Below are 27,427 nucleotides of genomic sequence, written 5' to 3' on the forward strand. Positions count from 1 at the left end.
ATATAATTGTAAGATTAGTAAAAACCTGATTGGGAAATCTATTTACGTGTATTATCGAATTCGTACTAATCACGTCTTGTCGTGGTAATGGTGATATCCCCAGAAAGATATTTTCTTATATTTCTCTACAGTCTACATCGTGGTTCGTTCATAGAAAAGAGATTAAAACTGATATGAATGGTTTTGCCGCCAAAAAATCGTTATCAATCTTAACCTAGAAAACGATCACAATACAAAACACAAATCGAGTTCTGCGGTTTCAGGATTTTCCGTTATTTATGATTTTCAATATATTATGATTACCTATTTGCTATTTTGAATTGTAAATATTGTGTGTTTCTAAATTCACTTTCACAACTTCACTTTTAAGCTTTTCTTCCATCGAGACTGAATGTACTATTCGTAATTTGTTGTTGTAATAATCTATACTATACAAACATAACACAATGGCTACCAAACAACAGAGCCAAAACGCCATCACTCTCAAAGGGTCTGCGAAATTGGTTATGGACTATTTAAGTGAGCATAAATAGCCTAATAATAATAATAATAATTATTGTTATTAGGACATTAGGTACTCATTGAATATGTGACCTGCCGAGCTAAAATCGAGTTTAGTATGTGACCTACGAAGACAATAATTTATATTATGTTTCGAAAAACGTACTGGTACCGATCTGTTATGAGGATGTTACACCGACATATTTTGTTGTTTCTTTCCTACAAGTGTGTAACATAGCAAATTTTACGCTCAGCATATCATGTTTAGCTCTAATAGTTAAGAAATAGAGTGAATTGATCTGTTATAAAATTTAAAGGTAAGGTTATTCCCTAGGGCATCTCGTATGCTATTTATTATATTTTAATTTAAAAGAGAGTTATGAGTATTTTAAGATGTACAGACAATTAACAATTTTAAAATACTTTTAACTCAATTTAAAATTAAAATATAACAATTAGCACATGAGATGACCTAGAGAATAATCTTTAAATTTTAAAGAGGTCAATTTACTCTATTTCTTTAACTAACAGAGCTAAACATGATCTGCTGAGCTTAAATTTGCCATGCTGCACACCTGTAAGAGAGAAACAACAAATGTCCGAGTAACATCATGTTTACAGGCAAGATAGGTACATTTTTTATAAAAAAATAATTATGACATTTTTTAAATATTTCATACAATTTTTGGTTTTTAATTTGACTAGAAGTGCTAAATGAATACCTAGGTCACATACTAAAATAATACATATTATGATTTTTTACTTGCCATATAATGTAGTTATAATGACATTAATCATTCATTCTAGATTTTGGAATTAACAGTATTCTTTTTCAAAGGGGAATATACCCCCCAGAATCGTTCAAAACAGAAGAACATTTTGGTCTGTCGATTCTTGTGTCAACCGATAGTAAAATTCAACAGTTCCTACAACCCGTCCTTAATCAAATGAAAGGTATACATTTAATTATAACTTATTATAGTTTGTGGTTGATAATATTTTTACAAAAATAATTCATTTTAGTAACACAAAATATACTAATCTGTACATTCAAAATAATCTTTACTCTGTTTTTTTTTTTTATTATTAGATGAAATTTCCTACCTACGGTCTATTTTAAAAGTAAAAATATTATTCACATATAATTTTTTTTATTCAAAAGAAAGTTATGATCATTTTAAAATTTAAAATTTTGTGGTGGGGTCCTAGATAATATTTTTACCTTTACATTTGGTCATAGATCAATTCACTATTATATTATAAACACCTGAGTAAAACTTATTCTTCTGAGAATCAATTTACTATGTTATGCATTATTAAGAAAGAGACAATAGCTGAGACTTCTTAAAAGATGAAATAATTGTTCAATATTTATAAATTTAGGAATAAATTTAACAAACAAACCATATTTTGGTATTTTAATAATAACAGTATACATCCTAAAAATGTCTCTGATTTAAAATTGGATTAATGAATAAACTTTTAAGTGATAATTTGAGTAATATTGGATTTTTTTAACCCTTCCATTTCAGATAATTTGGTTAGGCTTATTAAGAGGTACCTTTTATAGGAAATTATTAGTTCCTTATACCAACAGCTATAAATATATTTTTTATATGAACAAACTAATTAATCATTTTATACTTAATTAGTAATTTTAGATTGTATCTATACTATTTCTTGAGATTTTTATCTTGGATTTTAATAAATCAGTTTTCAGTAGTTAAAAGTTGTATAGATATGCAAATTGTAGACTAAAAACATATTTACAAGCTATACCATGGTACAATTGTATTTAATAAAATATAGTTAGCTTTTTAAAAAATAAATAATACAACATACATTAAAAAGATAAACATTCAATATTTTTTTTATTCTGAACTTGTATTTTTTAGATAACAATTTATTTATACATATTTTTTAGATTGGCTGTTAGAACAAAAAATTCAAAAGATGTCAATGGTAATATCCAATGTTAACACCAAAGAAGTAATGGAACGCTGGGATTTTAAATTGCAGTATGAAGGATCTGGTGATTCAAATCCAGACTCAGTTGGGAATAAAGAGCTAACAACAATCCAAAAAGAAATTAGAGATGTACTGAGGCAAATTTGTTCTACTGTTAGTTTTTTACCTTTACTTGACTGTCCATGTGCTTTCGATTTGCAAATATACACTAAACCTGATGTAGATGTACCACAAGAATGGTCTGAAACTGCTCCTAGTTATATTGCTAATTCTCAAGAGTTACAGTTACGATCATTTTCAACTTCATTGCATAGAATGGACACTGTTGTTAGTTATAAAGCAGACTTTTAAAAAGAACACCCGTTGAATTGGTAATCAAACTAATTAAGTTTTTTTATACTTAATTTTAAAATAAACTATTTTTTAATAATTTTGTATACTATGAATTTCAAGTTAAAAAATAATTAGCTTTCTTATTTTAAAAGCTAATACTTTTATTAAACTACTCTTAGTTAATTATAAGTTAAATAATAATTGTTTTTGTTTATTTTATTAAACTATTTTTCTTAATCACAATATTGTTAATCATTTTTTACTTTGGTTTAAGTACCTCCTTACTCTATCCTATAGTATTAGATCATCAATTTGTGTTTTCCTTTTAATAATGTTTTATTATTATATTTTTAGTCGTTTAGTTGTATGCATTAAAAGTAAAAATTTAATTAAAATGTATTTGTATGACATGGACATTTACATTGATTTTTGATGTTTTTATTTTATAGTAAAGATTAATAATAATACTATAATCATATAATGTTCTATGTTACTTGACACATGTATTCAAATAAAAAATTGTATTTTATAATATACAGAATCATTTTTATATGTATAGTATAATATATTTATTAGATTGACATGGATTTTCTATATTGAAATATTTAATTTTTCACCAATATAAATAATGGTAAATTAAAATTATTTAAAAAAATACTATAGATGGAAACTAAATATTGGTTTACTATGATAATTTAAAACAAACATGCCGCATAGTACATTTATTTTGTGTCATAACAATTATTTGAACGATATGCTATATGCAGTGTAATTTGAGTTCTAGCCAGTGCTTCAAAACATTATTTATAAATATATAACTGAAAATAATGAAAAATTATGTTTTTATTTGTATCTATTTAAACTTTTTGGTTTGTGATTATAAATTGACTAGTCTCAACTTATTACGCAATAGAATTTTAAATTAAAAATTTCTTTATTTCCTACATAAAATGTTTTTACACATAAGAGCCCATGGCCTTCTTCCTACTCAATTATTTGTATTCCTAATAAATTTCATTAATTTACATACATTTTTTAATGCATTGAAGCAATATGGACCTCTGATCATATTTTTTTCATTTATTTTCATTGACATATAAGTTGCCATTTTTATATACACTTTTTAAAGTTAAGCCAGATACTTCAAGGAGACATCTATTCTGATAAGTGATTAATCATTTGTTATCCAATAAACTATTTCAGGTTAATTGTCCTGGAGATTATAGACTGCAGTCTATAGTTTCCAGCCCATTATTTTTTTTATTTTGCTTTTTTAGAACGAGAATGGTTAGGTTAGGCGCCCACGTCCTCTCACCATCTTTTTTCATTAATATAACTTGTTAATTTTTAATTAGTTGTATGAGAACCTTATCTATATTTCTTGGTCAGTGTTTTTGTTAAAAAAAAAAATGTTAAATGTTCCGGAATCAGAAATGCCACTAAATAATAACATGCAACAAGTAATGACTAAAAATTAACAAAAATTTGTATTTGTAATATAACCTTTTTATTCATTTTTTATACTAGTACCTATAGACACAAAGTTAAAAATATTTCATGTACCTACGTATTTTACATATTAATAAGTAATACATAGTTTTTTTTAATGTAAAATAGCAATAAAAAATTAATAGACAATAAAGTTAAATTTTTAAAATAATACAAAATGCTCATTTGTATTATTTGTCTGACTTGAAATAGAGATTCAGTTATGTGCCTGAATTTACTATACGTCTAAGAGTTATGCATTTATGATATGTATTAAGTATAATGTATATCGCAATCAGTAAGAATAACCTAAATAATATTTACCAAAACGATTTGCAATAGTTATATTATATACAAATGACATAGTTTATATTGTTTAAAAAATATAAATACAATTTAACAGCATTATCTACAAGGAAAATGTAATACAAAGTATAATTATAATGAAATCAAATTGATTTATAAACATCACAGCATTTTAAATTATATTATATCCAAAACATTTTTAGGCAAAAGATTGGGATCTGTAACATCTTCCATTTCTTGGTCGTTAATTTCTATTTTTATTTTTACTTCTGGTACTTCTTCATTCTCTTCATCATCAACACTTAAACTAGCCATTTCTTCCATAAGGTGGGGATCAATTTTTAAAACCTATCAAATAGTACAGATATTAAATAAATGATTAGTATGTTTTAATTACTGATAAACAATTACATACCCCATCAGGATTTAACGTTTCATACTGATGTTTTAATGTTTGCAGTTCAAAATCACTGGAGCTACAAGCCGCCTTTAATTCATTCAACAATACAATTTCATTACGGAGATCATTGTAATTTTGGCATATGTCTTCAGTTGGAATGGGATTTAATTCTAAAAAAAAAAGTTAGTTATAATAAATATGATTTTAAATATATTGTAATACATACTAATTTTTAGTGATTCTAAGGCCTGTTCAACATTTTTGACTTTCTTTTGACTAACATTAGCTGGTATTTTCATCCTTTGTGAACGAGTAGAAACTCCACTATTTTTAATATCCGGAAATTTAATGGTAGTAGCTTCAAAGTTCTAAAAAATAACATTCAATTAAAAATTATAAGTTAACAAATAAATTAACTATCAAACATTACATTTGGATCAACTCGGGTTGGCCTGACTGGAACAGTAACACGTTTACGGTGATGAGTGGTTTTTTTGTCAATTTTTAAACTTTTCCGACTATCATTTTGTTTATCAACAGCACTTATTAATTTTTGTAGGTCTTGTGTTTTACGGTCTCTATCACGTTTCCGTGCTTCAATCTTACGCATTTCTTGTATTAACATTTGTTCTTCTTCAATCTAAACATTATATATATGCACAAAACTGTAGAAACTGTACAATTGTATATTTATAAATACTTGTTTAGGAGTTCTACTGTAAAGCCTTTCAAGTTGTTGTTTTCTACGAGTTTCATGTTCAGCATCAAACATTTTTGATTCATTGACACTTCCACCTCTAATCTAAAATAATAAAAACAAATTATTGGTAAACATGATTTAAAACTTTTTTTTTTGTGTCCACAACCTTTGTTAGTGTGTTACACACTGAATAATATCTATCTTTAAGATCCTCAGTAGATCGTTTAACGGCGCTCTCATATTCTCCTAGGTTCCATCTAGCCTGAATGATTATGAAACGTAAATCAAACCATTCACACATGTCAAAAAGACGATCAGTCTCTTCTCGAGTCCACGTTTCCGATACTAAATGTTCTTTATATTCAATATCCGTATACTTGGGTATGTCTATTTTCTATTTAACAATAATAATATAATCATACATTGTGTAAATGAACAATAATTCAATCTTTATAAATAATACCTTATTAAACTTTGCAAATGGGTATTCTTTACCCTCATCGGCAACTCTCCGCCAATGACAAAAAGAAACATTATCTGTCCGAGCTGGGTTGGTAAAAGGAGCCCATACCCAAGGACGAACACGTCGCATACCCAATCTAGCCTTTTGGAGCTTATAAGCGGGACCTAACAATTGAATGTAGACAATTAATAATCTGTAGAAAAATCAATCAGATAAACTTATTACCAGTTTCGGTTTCAATAACAGGCGGCACATCCTTCTTATCATTATACAGTAAGGCAAACACCTCACGAGCCATTCCTTCCGGTCTACGAGTCTGACGATTACCCGATGGTAGTGAGATTTTCTTCTTGGTCTGTGTACCAAGTATTTCTTCTTTAGATACCTGAGGAGCGGGTCCCCTTTCTATGTCCATAATATCACGAATATCTTCAGTCATCTTGAACGATTTCAGTAGGCAAATGTCAATAAGTAAAAACTAATAAGTAGTCAGTCCTATAGTACTAAAGTCAATTAAGTAGTTACTATAAATTATAATTTTTAATTTTGATTATAATATTGTCTGTTTAGTGTTTACACCTTAGATCATGTACACATACATCATCATATTAATATGATCTAAGGTTTACACACTTTGTAATAATCTCAAATCTGTGATATAAGATATTATAAAAAGTTTATCTAAGACCATGATTGTTGTAATGTTGTTGTACCACTTGTACCAGTGGTTGTTCACGGAAAGTAGAGACAATATTATCAACGGTGTTTTATCACAGAATTAAATTTTGTTTTATCAAGCTTTTGATTGCGGTTATCAATGAAATTTAAAATTTCATCTGGGTTTGGTGCATAGAGTAATAATTATTATTATTGTTCTATTTTTTTGTAAGTTTGTCTATTACTAATAATATATTTTACTATTTACTTTATAGTCTAAAACATGGCTTAAGATAAGCTATGATCCGAATTAGTAAAATATAATAAATAATAATCTACAGACAATTGAGGCATTATTATAGTTGGCCCGTGATTTTATATATCTGTGGTTTTTACGAAATCATAATTTTGGTATCGAAAGATTATATTGTTCTATGCTAAAATACTAGTGCACTACCGTACACCTAACAATAAATAATTATAAAATTTAGAATTTAAAACTAACTGATGATGGCAGAAATGCATGACCCAGATTTACAAGCTAAGTCAAGACGTGGTATGTGTATATTATTATGTGTGCAGTATTCAAATTTAATTATTTACATTATTTTATGTTTGTTTCATTTTAAAATAAGCCACTGGAATTTTGTCAGAAAATCTTCATTTTGTTGCAAATGAACCATCCCTGGCGTTTTATCGGCTTCAAGAACATGTACGGAAATCTGTACCGCCCATGATAGAAAAACGAGTACAAGTTCAAAAACTTCATAAGGATTTACAAGGCCACTATTATGATGTGGAATATGCAATAGGGTAATAAGACATTTTTTCCACTTTTAGATTAGGTAATTAATAATTATATTTTTATGACTCATATTATGGATTCATGTTGTAAATTAGAGCTATAAATTCGATTAAGAATTGTGAAGAACCATTGAATAGTATTCAAGAACAACTTAAAAATGCTTTATTCCTAAGTCAACAAATCAAGTATGAGCATACTAGGCGGTGAGTTACATTTTAGATTGTCAAGTAGATACTAGATACTTCTTCAAAGTGTATAGTGTGTACCTATAGTTATAGGTACTTACAAATACAACATTCAATGCATGCTTATACTAAGATTATTGTATGATTTGATTTTGTTTTATAAGATTTTTGTTGAGACATCTAGGCATATGTTTTTTTTATGTGCATATTATAATATTATGTAGATTGAAAACTTCACAAATAGACGATGCACCATCCAAGCCTAATAATAACGTACCAGTATGATTGTTTATATAGCGTGTGCTTACTGTAGATATATCAGGTAAGACATTTCTAGTTGGATGTCGATATTCAACCTTGAGCTTATTGTTGATGTTTCCTTTCCTTTCGTAATATTCTGTTTTATAATTGTATTTATTTATTTTGATATTTTAGTGGGAAATCTAAAAAAGATTCTATGTATAAACGGTTATCTGCACACTTGACTACCACTCTAGACCTACCTGAATTACCAGAAGCTATTAGAGATACAGCCAACAAAGTGGAATCTATGGTGAACAGTGCACGACATTCTAATATATATTAATATTGAATAAAAAGAGTATAAGACTGTATAATAGTGGTACCATTAATACATTATGAATATTTCGTATTAAAAGGCTCATCTTCTATCATAACACTTGTGTTTAAAAATCAAACCATTCAAATCCATTGTGAACTTCAGATATAGCTGTTCAAAGAAATTGTCTCACGTTTTAAATGTGTATATATTTGTATACTATACAGGTAATATATATGTAGATAATTGAGACACTTTTTGGTAATTTATTAATAATTTATGTACCATACATTGGAATAAAATTAAATCACTGTCAGGGCCGAACTTCCGCCTAGGCCAACTAGGCAGCCGCCTAGGGGCCCTTGTCTTCCTGAGGCCCTCAGGGAAACACACACAAAAAAAAGGTATCACATACATAAATTGATTAACACGGAAAATAGTTCATGTATAATATAGAATATTATTGAGAGGAAGTAATTTAGAAATTAATATTATTATATTGTGTTTTAGTAATATGGAACCGTGTATAAACATAAATAAATACATTTCGTGGTGTTTATCAGTGATTGTTTCTTTCTATTCGATTATATTTATAGCCGAAACCCTTAAATAAATGTATAACCGTAAACACTAAAATTTTTTATTTCGGTGCGAGCAATATTGTTATAATATTTGTTTTATCTATTAGTATGTTGAAAATATACAAATTAAAAACAGTTTTTATTAATATATATTTAAAAGGGCCTTTCTTTAAAAGCTGCCTTGAGGCCCTGAGACCCTTAAGTTAGGCCCTGATCACTGTAAGTGTCAATAGTGCGATACCAAATAGTTGTTGGTGAATTTGATGTATAAATTTATTTTAATGAAAATATTCAATAGTTCAAAAGTACTTCTTGTTAACATTCCACAACAATCCACAGTTGATTATATATTACAAATGTATTAACTGAATCTGCCATTAAAATTACATTTATTTAGGAAGTGGCTTGATTACTCAATATATTTGTTTTCATTCTATCTTGTATATTATAATTGTTTAGCTGTCATAGTTATATTAGTAGTTAAAATAAAGTCCGCGCAAACCATTGCTAGAATTGCTACATTGTTTTTTTTGTTAAAATGAAAGGTTGATTAAAAAAAATAAATACCAAATAATCTAGTTTCCTTTATTTTAATGAGATTACTAATTTCCAACTTCCAGTGTCAAACAAAAAATGAGTACATAATATTAAAATTAAGTCGTACATGATGACATAATAATCACAATTACCATAAAACGGTATGAGTAAGAATTAAAATATATTTTTCCATTTAAAACAATATTTTTTTTTCTATGAAATATTAACTATCTATTAATATGTTTATTCTAATATTCACTGAACTTCATTGCACAGTAATTTTAGCAATAACTAGACTAAATCTCTTTAAGTATTAAATAATTTACCAGAAAAATGAAAGGTACCTAGTGTTTAAGTAAAAATTAGATTAGTGGCCAGAGCTCAAATTGAGGGGGCATGGAGCTCCTCTTCAATTTTCTTAAGTTTTGAGACCACCCTTTTTAATTGTTTTCATTAAAACAAGGAAAGGAATGTTTTAATTTTTTAAATATACTTTTATGTTGTCATTTATTTTTATATCAATTTATGACAAGTAAAATAATATTTATTATAATCAGACCCGAAACCAGATCAGATCTTAAAATGGGGTAAACCATACTTTAGGGTGGGTGGGGGGGGGAAATAAAATTCATATTTTATTTACTACAACGTACTACTGCATACACGCATTCAATATTTGTGTGAGGGCGCCAGGGTGGGGTACAATTAGGTCAAATAGGGCTTATGCCCTTCTTACCGTCCATGGCTATCGACCCGACTATAAGGGGTGGTAAATGTTACTATAGTATTGGTATATTATTATATATTAACTACCTACTGTTGAAGATGGATGGTCGGGGCAAAGCCCTTTAGTATATGGCAATACTATTAACAATGCTATTGCTATTTCTTACCATCACTATTTTGAACTAATTTCAATGAGTTGGGCAATCCATTTGTGGTGAATTGGATAATTTAGCACTTGGTATATTAACAAAAGTTTCCTGATGTCTCGTGAGAACAATATCTGAAATTATCTCTAATATCGGCCGAGAAGGTTTTGACTCTATAATAGCTACAACCATAGGCGCAACTAGACCTCTAAAACAGGGGGTGCTAAATATGTGAATGAACCACAGAGCCGTGGGGGGCTTTGCCCCCCACACCCCCTACACATGAGCCTGCAATGCTCGATAATTCAACATTTTAAAACATATATTAACACACTTCACATAAATAAAAGAAAATAAATTTATAATACTTTTTTTGCTAAAATTTCAGTAACATAAGGATACATTATAATTTCATAATTTTGTTAGTAAATAACTTATATATTTATAATACATTTTAAATTAGCATAATTTTTCTAGGTTTCATACAATATTTATTTAAAATAGTTTCAGTGTTAAGCTGATTTAATAAATCTTTTTCAATATTCAGCAAAGATAAATTGGTAAACCTTTGCTGAAGCATACTTGATCTTAACCAGTTTTATTATTTGCTTTATTATTATGGGAATATCCGTGTATGGAATGAATTAGAATGAATTATATTATAAGACTTACGACCAAATAATTAAATATTTTTTCAGGAAATTTATCATAATATTTAAAAACATAACATTCATGGTATTTCAATAAAATAATAAAAGTTAGATATCAAAAACAGGGGGTGCTAAATTTTAACTTGGGGGTGCTAAAGACCTTTTTGCACCCCCCTAGTTGCGCCACTGGCTACAACAGACATACGAGCATTAAATCAGCGTGTCGCGTTTGTTTTGAGTTTGCTTCCCTCCGGACCGTGTCTCTTCACTACTCAGTAGTCAGTATTAGACAAACGGGCTTGAGCAGTGTATTCGCGAACGGTATCCAGTGTTGTTTCCTGATGATCATCAGTTCCAGACGAACATGCTTGAGTAGTGCGTACTTGATCAGTTTCCGGTGTTGCTCTCCGTTCCTCGTCTGTTACAGACGCGTTTGCTCGAGTAACACGCACCCGAACGGCTTCCAGTCTTGCTTCCCTTTGCTCGTCCGTTTCTAAAGCTAGTTTTGCTCTTAATGCCTTCTTCCTCCGTGCTTGCCGTGTGTATCTACCGATCGCTGTTCGTTTGGGTGGCATAATTTATTTTAAAGTAATGCTAAGTTAAATGTCGAAACACGATTGGTTTCCCTCCCAAAAATATATGCACTTAACACTCAATTCAGTCAGAATAATGGATGATATAGAAATAATAACAATTTCACGGATGGTCTAACCGATAATTAATTATTAACTTATTAGAATGTTATAACTTAAAAACTCCAAGTTTCAACTGTTGAATGCTGAATTGCTGACACTTGACAAACGACTAATAATCAGTAATCAGTTTTGTATTCAGCAATCAACGAATCGTTGGCCGTTGGGAAGACTTGCGCGATCAACACTAAACACGTTTCAGTGTTTCATTATATCTATTCTGTCGTTTCACTATAGACCTTAATAGTTAATATACTAGAGTACCACAGATATATCTGTAGACGGCAAAAAATCTATGAAAATAATTTGAATAATTTCTTTATCATATTGGTTTGAATTTTGCATTCAGAACAAAAACTCCCATGACATATACCTACTCAATTTTTTTCCAAGGTTAGCTTAGGTCTAGCGAGAGCGTCAGTCAGACTTTCAATTATTTTTGTGGACTGAAAAAACTAGTCAAAATTTATATTTTTAAACTTAGAAAATAGACTTGTATTGTTTTCCAGGGGCGGAATTTCAATCAGTTAACTTTTAGAATTTTTCGTCAATATTTAAATAAATATCTACTTAATAGTTTAAATTACCACTATTAGACATTAACTTTTTTACGATTGAGTAGGTACTTACTTTTCCTTCTACGATTGTCAGTATGACAGTAATACGGTACCTACTTGGCTACCTATGTGGGGCACTAGAGTGATAACTTGTGTGATACGTAGGTTTCTTCGCAAACTTTGATTTATTCTCAAATCTTCTAATTTTGTTGTCTTATATATTTTTTATTTTAATATTTATTTCTACCAATTATAAAAGTATTATAATTGGTAGCTGATATTTAAAATATAAATTGTATCAAAAATATTTTATTTTCCTGTGCTAAAACTAAATATAAATGCAAGCCATCCTTAATCAGTTGAAAAATATGTTAGAAACACCCTCAGAGTTTCAAGTAATATATTATAATGATGTAACTTGATTGAAATCATACTAGTAGTTACTGAATACATAGAGGAAAAAGAAAAAACCATTAATATAAATATATATAAATCGGTAGATGACAGTTTTCATTATTCCAAAATATAGGTATGCTAATGTTCTGCATTATATGCTGAAAGCTACAAATAATTATTATTAATCCTCTGGCCACTCAACCACCCAACACCTTACCTATACTCTGTTCATAATAAGAATAGTATTTGGCGGTGACAAATTTTTGTGAAGTCTGTTATCTCCACCGAGTCATCAATCTATATACCTATCATGTAATATTGCCACATTCATGTGCACAACACGGCCACTGCCTACTATTTTTATTCTGAACAGAGAAATATGTACCTGTTAACTATAATAATATTATGTAAGTTTCGTACCCAGTTTTCTCTGCACAATAACTAGGTAACTATGTACATTAACATGTTGTACCGAACTACTACTACTTCCATAATTATCATATTATGTTATAATATGTAAAATCACCGCATAGCGTACAATACACATAAATAATAATAATATTATCAAATAAAGAAACCAGTCGGATTTAGAAGTAATTGAAACTTACTTTTAATACAAATAATTTATGTTAATTTTTTAACTTAGGGAATGACAATAAAAAATAAATAGTAGGTATAAAACATCAAATGTTCGGTACATTATGAACATGGTACAAACCAATTTGTATTTTTATACTTAATGTTTCTTCTTTTTGTTCTGTACAATGGGCTGTTTGAGCAATGAACTGGAATTGTATGTCTTTTGAGAAATATTATAAATATTGTAAAGTGCGAATAAAGAAAACAGCAGACTGAAAAATGTAAATACATCAATATTATTAGTTATTACAACACAAGTCTTTAAGGCTGGGTATTAACTAGCATAAAAATTAGAAATACATTCTTAATATGTCAAGTACATCCTCAACGGTAATAAGGGGGTAAGCACTAAACTTCCTACAGCCAATTTTTGGAATAAACAAATTAATATGTTGTGTTTAAAATAGCAATGATTAAAATGTTATTAGTTATTACATTATGAGAAAAAAATATGCAGGTACTATACAAATTAATTTTTTTAATGTATATTTTTCCTATCATATATTATAAAAAAATGATAAATTTATAGATTATAACAGGTTCACTCTCCTTCCCTCGAAAAACAAATTAGGGACGCCCTTGTGGTAACTTCTAAATCAAGAGGCGCATGTATTGACTCCAAATTATAAACATATAACATACCAATTTTTATATTTAAAAGGATCCATTGTACTCCATTGTTTTAAATATTAGAGTGAATTACTAACCTATTATCAAATTTGTAGGTAAAAATATTATTAAGAGTCCTTTGTTGGTTTTTATCAACATTTACGGTTTTATAATGCTCATAACTTGCTTAAAAATTAAAACCTATGAGGGACCATGATTGATATTCTTAACTTTAAATTTAAAAATATGTCGGTTCACTTCAACATTTAAAATAATAGTACAATGAGTTCTGATTAGTGTAAAAAAATCGATATATTATGCATTAGAAAAATGGAGTCAATACACTGGGAAGGGGGAGGGGGGTCTCTGTCTAATTAAACAATTAAAAGAATAATAAATTTTAAAATTGAAAATATTTTGTAACTCAAGTTAATATTTGAATTGATTGAACTTTCCATTTGATTATTTACTATTTTACTGTTAAGTTTAATTAATCAATATGAATACATTTAATAAGAAACAAGTAGATAAATATTTTTAAATTTAAATGTTTGAGGAACGAAATTTAATTAACCATCTCATTTTTGTAGTAAAATATATAAAAATAAATCATAATAATTACCCGGTTGTAGCACATACTCTGTGGATAGAGACACATGTGAAAAAAGTGAACAATAATGACAAAATAACTGAAAAAAAATAATTATTTAAATTAGCAATAAAAAAATTATTTGTTATTATTGTTATTAATTAATACTTAAATAAGTTACTTAAAGCATAGAATTGATCTGCTATAGTATTGATTAGTAATGATTTAAAATAAATGTATATTTATATAGCTATTTGACTTTTAAAATCATACAATAATACATAACTTAAATACAATTTAACATTCAATAGTCTATGTATTGTTTAATATATTTATTCTACTTACTTTCTGGAAATAAGCTAGCTTGATATCCTTCTCCCAAAAGTAATGTCATTAGATTACTTACAGCCTAGAAATCATATAGTAAAGGAAAAATTGTGACTACTAAATATTTATTATTTTTTTTATAAACAATCTTTAAAATTGTAGGTACTAAGTAGATAATATATTGTAAAGATTTATTTATTTTATAATTGTAAGTACAGATAACAATATTTATATTTTTCCTTAAGCCTTTGTTGATCTAAGACAAGATTTAATATTAATTTATTTACAAATTGATTTCCAAATGTGTAGGTAGTAAGTACACATTACACAAAAATGACACATTCCATTGTTTTTTAGTATTATTTATGAGGCTCCACTATAGTTTACTCTGAATCAATTACTGTATATACTTTTTTATTTACTTAAAATTGATAAAATTATTATTAGGAATATTTTATTTATTTATTATTAATAACTATTAGTCCAAAATGGAACCAAGTAATAAACATGTTAATAGATCGCAAAAGTACTTGAAAAATGTGATTTGATTATTTGAAATAAGTATGTGAAAACATTTTATCAAACTAGTTAAAGTGTGTTAACATGTCTTGTTAAACGATAATGCAAATATTGTACGTAGGTACACAACTAAAAACAATAAAGGATACAGTCAAGGACAGCATAAACAACACTGAGCCAAGAAATCCAGTACCTATGACCAACACTGAACTAGACGTCAACCATTTGCTGTTGAGCTGCATGACTGAGAACAGTGACAGTGCTAGAAGCGTTGATATAAGGAATGACATGCCCGTGGAAACAGCTGAAATTAAAAAGCAATAGTTAAGACTGCATTGATTGTTATTTTCACTGTGGCTAGGCCAGAGTACCAGACGGTCGTCATATTCAATTTGCATGTTCAAACAATCAACCATATCTATAGAAAGTCAGATTTACCCATATTCGACTCCGGAATCGTGTTCTAATTTTTTAAGTTTTGAGTACGTAATGAGAAAGAAGTCGCCTTCGAATAACAATTCAACGCCACTCGTGAACGGTGTCTTAATGAAAAGTAAAATAAAGAGGCCAATTTTTTTTTATCAATACAACAAAAATCGTCGTGTACGGCGTACACGACACTCGTGTGTAGCGTTTTGATTTGCCGGGCAATATATTGATATTCGAAAATAATGCACTCGTCGGCAATCGCCAGTCGTAGTCTCCACTATTCAGAGAATAGAATATGCCAGATTTGAGATTCTAGAATCGAACTCCCGAATTCGTGATAACGTAAAACAATTTATAGAAAGCCAATAATAGTGAACTATGATAATAATAATATAATACTTTATTTTGTGTGGAACTCGGTAATGTTGGTTACACTGCAAAATTCCTCAATCTATGGTTTTTGTGTCTTACATATGTATATATATATATATTAAAAAATAATAATATGTTGACACAATATTATTACTATAATTACGTTATCAAGAGACAAATTCCATCGATATACGATAGATATTTCGCGTAATTGTTATTCTATTAATCGTTTCTTGGCTCTTCTAGTTATTCTTTTTTTTCTTGCATTTCATAATTATTATTGTGGCGTAGATTCTGTCTGTTTCTATTACCGTTTTGTAGTTGACGTGTAAAATATACTCTAAAATTCTTGTCAAATCGCATTGTTTGAAAATACTAATTAATACTACGATAAGGTAACTTAAGACTATATATTTATAGTAACAGTCATTTAGGTTTAAAAACTAAAAAATGTACATTAACCAACCGTGATGATTGAAATTATGAATTACGATACAATAACGGTTATCAATTCTGTTTGCAAAGCAATCCTTCAGTATTGTGCCAACTCGCATCCGTTTGAAGAGCGTACACTCGCCCTCGATCAACCAGTCAAGATTGGACGTCTGTTGGCTAAAGCCAAAGTAAGTCCACATAATGGGATTTTTGATTGTAAAGTCTTGTCTAGAAACCACGCCCTGCTATGGCATGAAAATGGAAAATTTTTTTTACAAGACACAAAAAGTAGTAATGGCACGTTTGTTAACAATCACAGACTCAGTAAAAGTGGCGAAGAGTCTAAACCACAAGAAGTGTTCAGTGGAGATGTAGTCCAGTTCGGTGTTGACGTGATAGAGAATTCTAAAAACATATCTCACGGCTGTATTACAGCTGTCTTAAAACTATATCATGCTGACGGTACAGAGGCTAAATCGAATCCTGTTGAAAATTTCATCAGTGATGTATCTACTCAAGATTTATACACCATAGATGCTTATATACGAGATGCAATGCATAGGGAGGCAAATTTAGAAAACAAATTATTTAATTTAGAAAGGCTGTTATCCAACATAATTGGAGAAACAGATAATAGTTGGAAAGCCCTCGTTGCTGAGGATCGTTTATTATCCAAAATTGAATTTTTAGAAAATCAACTGCAGTACTACAAAAAAGATCATGGGGAAGATGAGATGAAACAGGAAATATGTGATTTAAAACAATATAAATATTCATACCAAGGAATGGCTAAAGATTGTTTGAAAAAAGAAATGGAAGAAAAGTTGAAATTGATGCAGAAATGTCAAGAATTAGAAAATCTGTTGAAACATTCCATAACTGAACAAAGTGCCTTGATGAAGCATCTGAATGATGCACAAGATGAAATCAAAGAAGTGTGTTCTAAGCTAAATATAGAAGTCGCTAATCATGAAAACAGTATGAAAGAATTTGATGCATCAAAAGAATTACATGTAACCGAATTAAAAACACTACAAGAATCAAAAAATGAAATAGAAATGAACTTTCATAATAAATGTGAAGAAATTGAAAGATTACGAGCGGAAATAGCTAAAATGAATCATGAGATCAATACACGCAATGTACTTCTTTTGACCTTACAAAATGAACATGAGCTCACTGAAGATATTTCTCTAAATAAGTACTTCAATGATATAATGTCTTATATTATACATATATTACAAGACCGTCAGACATATCTAAATCAAATGAACTCGCTACAAAGTCAAATGCAAAAACACATAAAACAAAAAGCTGATTTAGAAAACCAAGTATGCCAGTTACAGACAGAACTTGATCTTAATCATGAATTGTTAGTGAACTGTACCAAGATAAAAAATGTTAATGAAACAGATAATACAGATCCTGATCAACTAAAAATGATTATATTAAATGATGATAGTTTAAAAAATATTGAAGTATTATCTAAAGATATTGAGATTCAAACAGATTTTTACAAACAGAAATCTGATGTTATTGAATTTAGACTATCTGAAGCAAAAGATGTACTGCTGGATTGTATAACTAATTTGGATGATCAAGAATCTACTATAAAACATCTTAAGAAAGAGATTTCTTGTAAAGATATTGTACTGTTGTTGATGTCTGAATATTTATGTCAAGTATCAAGTATTGACTCTAATAATATACATAATATACCAGATATACTACAAAAAAATCTTTGCTCGTTTAGTAACTCAAAAATTCTTGACCATAGTTTAGATGATTTAAAAGTGTCTCAAACAGAAACTTTAAATGATGCATCCCAAATACAAAAAAATGATGTTGTAAATGAAGTCTTGATTCAAGAAATCAGCTCTGATACAGTGGACACTAAAGAAGATTCAGTATTTGACCAAAATGAATTAGATCAAATTCGTAATGAATATGATTTATGTTTAACGGAAAAAAACAATCTGAAATATGAATTAGAGCAAATCACATTGAGATGCAAAGAGTTAGAACAAACTCCAAATTTCCACTTATTTTTTGCGTTACCATCAATAGTATTATTTTTAGTCTTAGTAATTAGATTTTATTCATATTTGTCCTATTTAACAGGAACAGCTGAATAAGTGCAATTAACAATATTATTTATAATTTTATTATTATTAGTTATAGAATTGATGAATGTTTTTTGAGCTCAGGTATTATTGTATTTGAAAACATTGAATTCTAAGACCAAATACCTGTCATAAACAAAAATTTATATTAATTTATAAAATGAATCTTTGTTAAAAACAACACAATTTTATCAAACTGTAAAACTGGATCAAATATCTTTTAAAATAATTAAATTTATCCTCCAGCTTTCTGTTATATTGCCATTAGTAGCTATGTATTATTTTATAATTATAAACTGATATTACTTAATATGTGATTCCATCCATATAATAATATATTTTTTGAAATTAAACATGTTTTTTTACTTTAACTTAAAAAATAAAATATATATATATATTTATACATTTATGTTTTTTCATAAAACATCAATTAACATCCTTACATTTTCAATACTGTGAAAGTATTAAAATTTATTTTTATTTTTTACATTAATTGTTTAACATTTTGTTATAATTTTCTCAGCTTTTTGTTGTTCTCTTGGGCAAAATTGATCTATCAGCTATATATCCTATTATTATGATACTAAATTATATTTATTATTTTTGAATTATTGAGTTTTATAATTTTAGATCTGTAATAGTTTAATCTAAGAATTTTTAAAATTATTTAATTAATCTAACCATCGAATACTGTAGTGTTGCATTAAATTATTTTTAAATTACTATAAATTGATTTACTACAATATTTAAGTTGTAGTGATTTCTGTTTGTAACAATGCATTTTCAATTATTATTCGGGATTGTTTTATAAGTGTATGCTTATTATATAATGTAAAATGTGTTATAAGACAATGTAGTGTGTGTGAATTCTATTCTCAAAAAATGATGGTTTATTTTGATGACAGGAGTGCTATTCATTTTTATCTCAGTACTTTATTTAAAAATTATTCTTCTAAATTTCTTATACATTTATATTGTCACATTGTTTTTTTTTTTTTAATAAGTTGTATTTTATGCAAATTATGTACTCATTGACTGAACCATCGAAATTCAATTAATACTGTAAAAAATCTATTTGTTATAGTTAATGTTGTATGTTATTGAATTATTATAAACATAAATCATTGTAGTCATTAATTATTATTGTTGTAATTTTTAGACAAAAAATAGTACGTTTATTAAATTATTACCTATATTGTTCTTTTTATTTTCAAATGTTTGTTTCTTTTATTAACTTTATATGTCGACAATCATTTTTGAAACGGAATGTCCTTCCAATAGAAGGTAATCATTAGCAATGATATAATCAATTGTCAGGATATCAAACCAAGGATAACATACAACATTTAATATGTAAAAAATCTTTGTGTACAATTTGGTGGAGGTGTTCTTTAATATGTATATGCAATTTCATCAGGTGTGGTTTGATTCCCTGATGATTGTATATGAGAACATGTTTTGTTAAGTGAAGAGAAAAAAATATTAAATCACCAAACAACATTTTTATTTTTCAGTATTTAATGATGGAATCATTGGATCAGTTAACTATTAATAATTTAGAAGTCATGGATGTAGAAAGAGGTACCATTAATAGTAGTGTAATGAACATTGACAGGAACAAAATTGAAGCTATTCCTAGAACTAACCAAGTATTTACAAATACATGTAAAAATTAAATTATAAATAATATGCAAATGTTTGTATATTTTTTGTAGCCTATAGAATTGCAAGATCTAGAGGGTTTAACTGTGTATGATGTGAATCATTTTGAACAAGAAGTTTTACAACAAGTTACCAATGATGTATTGGATAGTAAAACTATTTTAAACACTGGTGAGGTCCCTGCAATGACTTTAGGAGTATTAGGAATCGAAGAAACTGAATATGAACGTAAAATTAGAACAGGAGAAATGACACCATTTGGTTCAACAGATGTTTCACAAAAAAAGTCCAAAAGGTATATTATTGTTGTAATGTACCTACATCATTGCTGTTCATATAGTATTTGAAATATTTTTAAAAATGTATTTGGATCTAAAAACTTTTAGCTCTGAAGGTATGTTGGAAAAGTATTTGTTATCTCAATCCAAACTTTCAACAATGGTTCATAAACCTAAAATTAAAACATCCAGTACAAAAAAAGAATTGAAAATAAATACGGAAAGAAAAGAACCAATTGAAAAGTCAAATGAATCTGGGAGTGAATATTTTCCATCAACAGATTCTGGTAAATAAAAAATCCTCAGTCTATAGTATAGTAGTATGTTAAAGTGTTCCTATACCGTTACTTTTCCTAGTTAATATCTAAAAATTTTTCAATTTAAGAAAACGAATAATCTACCTTGGTTAAAATTAAAAGAAAAAAAAAATCAAATAATAACAAAAAAATATGTAATCAATATTCAGATTATAATGATGGTTCTGATGATGAGTATTTTGAGGCTACACGTTGTTCAAGTAAATAGAATAATCTCTATATTGGTTTTAATTTTGTGTTCGGAACAAAAACTCCTATAACCCAATTTTTTTTCAAGGTCAGTACAAATCATCTGATGATGGAATAGAAGAAAATTATGAGTATCGATTAAGAGAGTATGAAAAAAATAATCCTGAAATAGCCACTGATAATGAAGATGTATTTCATGCTATTGATGGAGATTATTTTAAAGTTCCAAAAGAAATTTGGGAAAAATTATACAAGTAAATGACTTATTTAGTGTAGCATAACATAATATTCTATAATTTATGTGTGCAATATTGTTGTTGTCATTAGGTACCAAAAAATTGGCATAAAATGGTTATGGGAATTACATCAACAAGGTTCTGGTGGAATATTAGGAGATGAAATGGGATTAGGCAAAACCATACAAATGATTGTATTTTTTGGTGCTCTGTATTGGAGTCGCTTAAAAGATAAAATAACTGGTATACGTGGCTTAGGCCCTAGTTTAATTGTTTGTCCAGCAACTTTGATGCATCAATGGGTTGACGAATTCCACAAATGGTGTCCACCCATTCGTGTTGCTGTTTTACATGAAACTGGAGCTTATAAAGGTTGGTAATTTTCTATTAAATTGCAGTAAAAAAAAAGTATATATTATGGACCCTTACCAATTATTTAGAAGCATAAGCCCACTGTATTTATACTTATTCATTTTGATTCAAGGTAAACCTGGGACCTTAATTAAAGAAGTGTGGTCTAGTAAAGGAGTTTTAATTACCACATATAATGGTTTGCTTCAACATATAAACAATTTGTTAAAAAATAATTGGCACTATGTTATTTTAGATGAAGGACATAAAATTAGAAATCCTGATTCTAAAGTAAGTACATGTATTCTTTATTTTTATTAATTAAAATTTTTAACTTTGTATCATATTTATCGTTATATTTTCGTTAAGAAATAATGTAGTTATTTATTTGCTATTGAGTACTATTCAATCTGAATGTATGGTTAGATACTTAAAATAAAATTCAATTTTTTAGATAACAGTAGCCGCAAAACAATTGAAATCTAGTCATAGAATTATTATATCTGGTTCACCTATTCAAAACCATTTGAAGGAATTATGGTCGCTGTTTGATTTTATTTTCCCTAGCAAACTAGGGACTTTACCTGCATTTATTAAAAGCTTTGCTGTACCAATCACTCATGGAGGTTATGCAAATGCTACTGAATTACAAGTACATTTGTTTAATTAATACTTAGTTAATACATTTTTTTACTAATAAATATAATTGTTGCATATGAACTAGATAACTACAGCTTATAAATGTGCTACAATACTTAAAGACACAATAACTCCGTATCTTTTAAGACGCATGAAAGCTGATATTCAGTCACACATATCTCTACCAGACAAAAATGAGCAAGTACTATTTTGCCGTTTAACTGAAGAACAAAAAACAATGTATCGAGGATATCTTGAAAATTCGGATATAGTGTCCGAAATAATGAATGGAAGTTGTAAAGTCTTTGTTGGCATATCTCGATTAAGGACAATCTGCAATCATCCTGATATATTCCAGCCAAATCTTGTAAAATATATATACATTTATTATAATGATAAATAAATAAATTGTATCAATTTTTTTATTAATTTTTGTTATTAATAGGAAACTGGTGCTTTTGGCTATTGGAAAAAATCTGGTAAAATGATCGTAGTTGAAGCTTTATTAAAAATGTGGAAAAAACAAGGCCATCGGGTACTGCTCTTTACTCAAAGTGTAAAAGTAAGATACAAATGTTCATAACAAAATTTTTACTAAACTATGTATTGATTTGATTATTTTTTTTTGTTTTAAGATGCTTAACATTTTTCAAAAATTTATTATTGAGCAAAATTACTCATATTTGAAACTAGAAGGTGCCACATCCATTGGTTCCCGTCAACCTATTATTAACAAATTCAATAAAGTAGCAAAAGTTTTTTTTATACTTTTTTGTTTATGAAATAAATGACAAATGCTATTTTTTATCTAGGACCCGTCAATATTTGTTATGATTTTGACTACAAAAGTTGGTGGATTAGGTGTTAACCTTATCGGAGCTGATCGTGTGATTATATTTGATCCAGATTGGAATCCAGCTACAGATTTACAAGCTAGAGAAAGAGCTTGGAGAATTGGACAAACAAATTCAGTCACTATTTATAGATTGCTTACTGCTGGAACTATAGAAGAAAAGGTATATAATTTTTTAGCAAACAACATTTTTATTTAAATGATAACTATATTATTTTTTATTTTAGATATATCATCGTCAGATCTTCAAACAGTTTATAAGCAATAAAGTATTAGTGGATCCTAAACAACGTCGTTTTTTCAAGTCAAATTATTTATATGAACTTTTCACACTTCAAGATGTAGATGATAACGGTGTAGTAGAAACAACAGATTTATTTGCTGGAACAGGCTCGGAAGTAATAAAATTATGAATAATATTTCTTGGACATATTTTATAGACATTTTTATTTTTCTAGATCAATTTAAAAAAAATGATGACAGCTCGGCGTGAAAGAAAGAAGTCTAAAAAAACATCTTCAACCTGTTCATTTTCTGATGATAAAATCGAAGCTATGAAACAAAAAGCGCGTGAACTTAGTAAAATGATTGGTCAAAATTCAAAAACAGTTATAAATCAACAAATAATACCATCAGAAATGTGTATTAATAGTGAACATTGCACTGATGCTGATATAATTAACCCATCTCAAAATGATACTGAAACCTTTAAAAATAATGATGAACCTTTTGCCTTTGTGAACAATGAGAGTTCAAATATTCCATCTTGTAGTAAAAGTGCAATGGAAAATACATCACTTAAAATTATTGAAGCCCCAAACTTTGCCTTTAAAAGAACAAAAAGTAAACATTTAAATTCCAAACACAAAAAACCTAAAATACCATATTTAGTGAAGTGTGATGTTTATCAAGAAGAACATGTTGATGATCTCACATCCAAAAAACAAGATGATTACGTTCTTGAAAAATTATTCAATAAATCAGGTAGGTTTTATCAAATAGTTATTTATAGCAATTCACTTATCTAGAAAATAAATAATATAATATAATTTTTGTTTAATAAAGGTATAAAGGCAGCTATGAGACATGATAAAATTATGGAATCTTCGAAATCTGATTATGTTATAATAGAAAACGAAGCTCAAAAATTAGCTAAAAAAGCAATTGAAGATCTTGAAGCATCCCGTTCACAGTGTTGGGAGTCAGGATCTGGTAGATTAAACTGGACTGGCAATCAAGGAACAGTTAGGCCTAAGTTATTTAACAATATGGAGACTAAGTAAGCAAACTATTGTTTTAATTTTTTCAAAATGATTAGATAATAATTATCAAGATTTTTTTTGCTTAATATTAGCAATGAATCAAGTGGTCCATCAATACTTTCTTTAATGAAAAAGCGTAATGGATTTGTGGAAGCCACACAGCGAGAAATGCAGATGTTAAACAGTATTAGAGAATATTTGTTAGAGAACAATCAAAGTGTAAGCACTGATCAAATAGTTAATCAATTCAAGAATAAATATTCAGCCGAAGATACGCCACTCTTCAAGTCATTGTTAAGTGAAGTTTGCACATTCAACAGGTGCCCTGATAAAACCGGTGTTTGGACGTTGAAACCAAAATATTGTTAAACCATTTAAATTAAGTACAAACAATATTTATTTTACGATAAAAGTTTACCAACACAAACAACTTTTAACTGTTCCTTTGTTATATAGGTATTTATTTTAACTACCTATTACCTATTTATGCCTTCAAAATTTATCTGTGAATAATTATTTTATTCAATGTGTCATTATTTAGGTTCTGAAATGAGAGATATAACATTGTTCATGATATATTTGACTGTCTAATATGTATAGTAATATTGTACCTTGCAATATTTGTAACACTGTCAATTCGAGTTTATTAAATATTTTAGGTACTTTTAGTATGTATTAGTAATTTTAAGATACTATTGCTGGGTTGCATGAATAATTACTAGACATATTTTATTGAATTAATAGTGAGCTAATGGTTCCTTAAACGTGAGGCCCACGATTGATTAATTAAACTAATCAAATTGTCATGCAACCCCATATATACTATATTGTTATTTTTGATATTACATTTTATTAGCATTTAATTAAAAGTGTAATGTAAGCAATTATTATACATTTATATGAAATACAATAAAAGTTTTATTGTTCTACAAATTTTTCTTAACTTTTATTAAATATAATTATATAAACTATATTTTGAAAAGTTAGGCAGGCATTGGTTTTTTTTGACGTCGAGTCAAGTAGAGTTCAAATTTCACGAATACCTAACCTAACTTGGAAGAAATGAGTACACTGAAATTGCCAGGTTCTATTATTAACTTATATTAGTTTATTTGTTTAATTAGTAATTGGTATAACAACTAATAGTAAATGGGAATAAGAAAATTTTAATTTAAAATAATTAAATAGTGGAGTACTCAATTTAAGTTAAGTAGAGTCAAGTAGAACTTACCCAACTCTATATTATTTTGTAAAAGGTTGAACAGGTCTCAAGTCAAGCAGGAATAATTAATAAATAATAGTACAGCCATACAGGACACAATTATATTGAATTATGACCGATTACACCTATAGGCTTTAATAAAATCTCTCCCTATCTCTATATGCAGCAGTAGGGAAGAGTTGGTAAGTTGACAAACCTAAGGATTGATTGATATTTGCATTATTAAAAAATAGACTGAAAAACTTGAAATCTTGTACAAGCATTGTCTTAAATATGAAGAATAACCTGTACTAATTTCAAGCTTTAATATTAAAGAATTTATTACTTTAAAATGTTACGAATACTATACTTGTAAGTTGTATGCGATTTCATTTATATTTAATTTAATTTATGATCTAAATCATTGGTTAAAATAATAATTATTTAGATTAATACAGTAATATGTTAAAAATCTGATATATAATGATTTTTTATTATAAAATAAAGAACATTTAATAAAATTTTAGTTTTTACATTTTATTATCAATATTGTCATTGTGCACAAAAAGCACATTGAAATTAAAGCAACAAATGGCCTAATGGTCATCTAATTCGTAATCTATTTCTACATTATACAGTTCCAACTAGTATTGCTATAAAAATAATTGTTTTATAACAAACCTATTAGGCATGGGTTTTATTTTTTATCTACCTTAACCCGATATTTGTAGTTGGTGAAATCAAATATATCTGAACCAATATTAATGATTATTCTACTGTCTACTGCTACTTAGGTAATAAATTAATAGAGACATTAATTATATTGCTATTATAATTAAAGGTCCTATAGTGAGTAATAATCCTAGCTATAGCCTATAGGCCTTGCATTTCTTAAGGCCCACACATTAAAAGCTATTTTTAATGATGACATTCTTCTGGTTCAACTTCAAAGCTTGAGCTAATACTAACTACTTCAGTAATTAACATATTAATTATCAAAAATGTCCTAAATATTTTTATTAATTGGGTGACTTGGTACTATTAATGCTTTTTGAAGTACCTAACGGTGATGTAACCACATGTGTTGTCACCGTCTTAAACACATAATATATAGGTACCTATTAAAATGTACCTCCAGGGTCCAGCTTCTGCAGTTCCAAATTTGTGTTGTTGGCTTAAATATTAGAGCGAATTAATTTATTAACATAGGTACTTAAATGTAAGAATATTGTCTGCGTTCGTTTGTTTTTTACGATATTTTTATTTTAATGTGAACTATTAAATTGTGAGCAGGTAATAGGCAGGTATGTAAAATGTTTGTATTTAAAAATGTTCATAATTCACTCAGAAATAAAAGTACGTAGGCCAAAAGTAGGGTACCCCGTCCACACGAGTGCCCCACTTTAACCACTATCTGCTGCAGTGCTACCTATACCAAAATTGAAGTTTGAAAAAGACAATTAACCTGGATCGGTAGGTATAATTATAATTTATAGTAAGTTATATCTATGCTTAAAGTGTTCAAAACTGCAGTTTTTCTCACCTCTGCATCAACACATTGTGTTTACATAACACATACATACCTATATCATGCGTTTACATATAATGTAAGTATGGTAGGCACATATGATATTATAGTATGGCAGACATCTATCTACTAGGTACATATCAATAAATGATTTATAATTACTAATTTATTAAACGATTATTTATACTCACCTATAATATTGCTATAAATTATTATTTA

General features: G+C 28.0%; 7 protein-coding genes across 9 annotated transcripts; 4 read left to right on the forward strand and 3 right to left on the reverse strand.

Annotated features, from left to right (window-relative positions):
* The first annotated feature begins 233 nt into the window (after positions 1 to 233).
* LOC111040074 (mitotic spindle assembly checkpoint protein MAD2A) lies at positions 234 to 2,981 on the forward strand. Its single transcript, XM_022323803.1, has 3 exons — positions 234 to 519; positions 1,309 to 1,455; positions 2,426 to 2,981. The coding sequence occupies exons 1-3, from the start codon at positions 447 to 449 to the stop codon at positions 2,818 to 2,820; spliced, it is 615 nt and encodes a 204-aa protein (XP_022179495.1). The 5' UTR covers positions 234 to 446; the 3' UTR covers positions 2,821 to 2,981.
* A 1,711-nt stretch (positions 2,982 to 4,692) lies between these two features.
* LOC111040061 (DNA methyltransferase 1-associated protein 1) lies at positions 4,693 to 6,853 on the reverse strand. Its single transcript, XM_022323780.1, has 8 exons — positions 6,385 to 6,853; positions 6,160 to 6,323; positions 5,863 to 6,090; positions 5,697 to 5,798; positions 5,427 to 5,636; positions 5,223 to 5,364; positions 5,012 to 5,166; positions 4,693 to 4,944 (listed from the first exon to the last, which is right to left on the reverse strand). Exons 1-8 carry the CDS (start codon positions 6,596 to 6,598, stop codon positions 4,774 to 4,776), a joined length of 1,386 nt encoding a protein of 461 aa, XP_022179472.1. The 5' UTR covers positions 6,599 to 6,853; the 3' UTR covers positions 4,693 to 4,773.
* A 127-nt stretch (positions 6,854 to 6,980) lies between these two features.
* Positions 6,981 to 9,000, forward strand: LOC111040062 (BLOC-1-related complex subunit 8 homolog). 2 transcript variants are annotated; one of them, XM_022323782.1, is made up of 4 exons: positions 6,981 to 7,372; positions 7,452 to 7,629; positions 7,717 to 7,824; positions 8,031 to 8,235. In XM_022323782.1, exons 1-4 carry the CDS (start codon positions 7,324 to 7,326, stop codon positions 8,089 to 8,091), a joined length of 396 nt encoding a protein of 131 aa, XP_022179474.1. In that variant the 5' UTR covers positions 6,981 to 7,323; the 3' UTR covers positions 8,092 to 8,235. The 2 variants fall into 2 exon arrangements, with proteins under 2 accessions (XP_022179474.1, XP_022179473.1); XM_022323781.1 differs by lacking the exon at positions 8,031 to 8,235 and adding an exon at positions 8,242 to 9,000 and having other exon boundaries at positions 6,982 to 7,372.
* Positions 8,445 to 12,522, reverse strand: LOC111040065. Its single transcript, XM_022323786.1, has one exon. The coding sequence runs from the start codon at positions 11,578 to 11,580 to the stop codon at positions 11,278 to 11,280; it is 303 nt and encodes a 100-aa protein (XP_022179478.1). The 5' UTR covers positions 11,581 to 12,522; the 3' UTR covers positions 8,445 to 11,277.
* A 714-nt stretch (positions 12,523 to 13,236) lies between these two features.
* LOC111040064 (protein KRTCAP2 homolog) lies at positions 13,237 to 16,089 on the reverse strand. Of its 2 annotated transcripts, none has more exons than XM_022323784.1 (5): positions 15,705 to 16,089; positions 15,483 to 15,637; positions 14,833 to 14,896; positions 14,521 to 14,587; positions 13,237 to 13,501 (listed from the first exon to the last, which is right to left on the reverse strand). In XM_022323784.1, the coding sequence occupies exons 2-5, from the start codon at positions 15,621 to 15,623 to the stop codon at positions 13,387 to 13,389; spliced, it is 387 nt and encodes a 128-aa protein (XP_022179476.1). In that variant the 5' UTR covers positions 15,624 to 15,637; positions 15,705 to 16,089; the 3' UTR covers positions 13,237 to 13,386. The 2 variants fall into 2 exon arrangements, with proteins under 2 accessions (XP_022179476.1, XP_022179475.1); XM_022323783.1 differs by having other exon boundaries at positions 15,772 to 16,088.
* Positions 16,090 to 16,282: 193 nt separating this feature from the next.
* LOC111040060 (sarcolemmal membrane-associated protein) lies at positions 16,283 to 19,598 on the forward strand. Its single transcript, XM_022323779.1, has one exon. The coding sequence runs from the start codon at positions 16,605 to 16,607 to the stop codon at positions 18,702 to 18,704; it is 2,100 nt and encodes a 699-aa protein (XP_022179471.1). The 5' UTR covers positions 16,283 to 16,604; the 3' UTR covers positions 18,705 to 19,598.
* Positions 19,599 to 19,701: 103 nt separating this feature from the next.
* On the forward strand, positions 19,702 to 25,265 carry LOC111040059 (DNA excision repair protein ERCC-6-like). The gene is given in 17 exon segments (XM_022323778.1): positions 19,702 to 19,976; positions 20,207 to 20,341; positions 20,408 to 20,649; positions 20,741 to 20,919; positions 21,018 to 21,149; positions 21,227 to 21,392; positions 21,466 to 21,746; positions 21,859 to 22,016; positions 22,180 to 22,377; positions 22,450 to 22,731; positions 22,810 to 22,926; positions 23,000 to 23,110; positions 23,177 to 23,380; positions 23,445 to 23,615; positions 23,676 to 24,201; positions 24,283 to 24,496; positions 24,572 to 25,265. Coding segments are annotated over 17 exon segments (3,411 nt in total). The 5' UTR covers positions 19,702 to 19,958; the 3' UTR covers positions 24,849 to 25,265.
* The last annotated feature ends 2,162 nt before the right edge of the window (positions 25,266 to 27,427 follow it).

Source organism: Myzus persicae, unplaced genomic scaffold, assembly GCF_001856785.1.
Source record: "Myzus persicae strain clone G006 unplaced genomic scaffold, MPER_G0061.0, whole genome shotgun sequence".
Lineage (NCBI taxonomy): Eukaryota > Metazoa > Arthropoda > Insecta > Hemiptera > Aphididae > Myzus > Myzus persicae.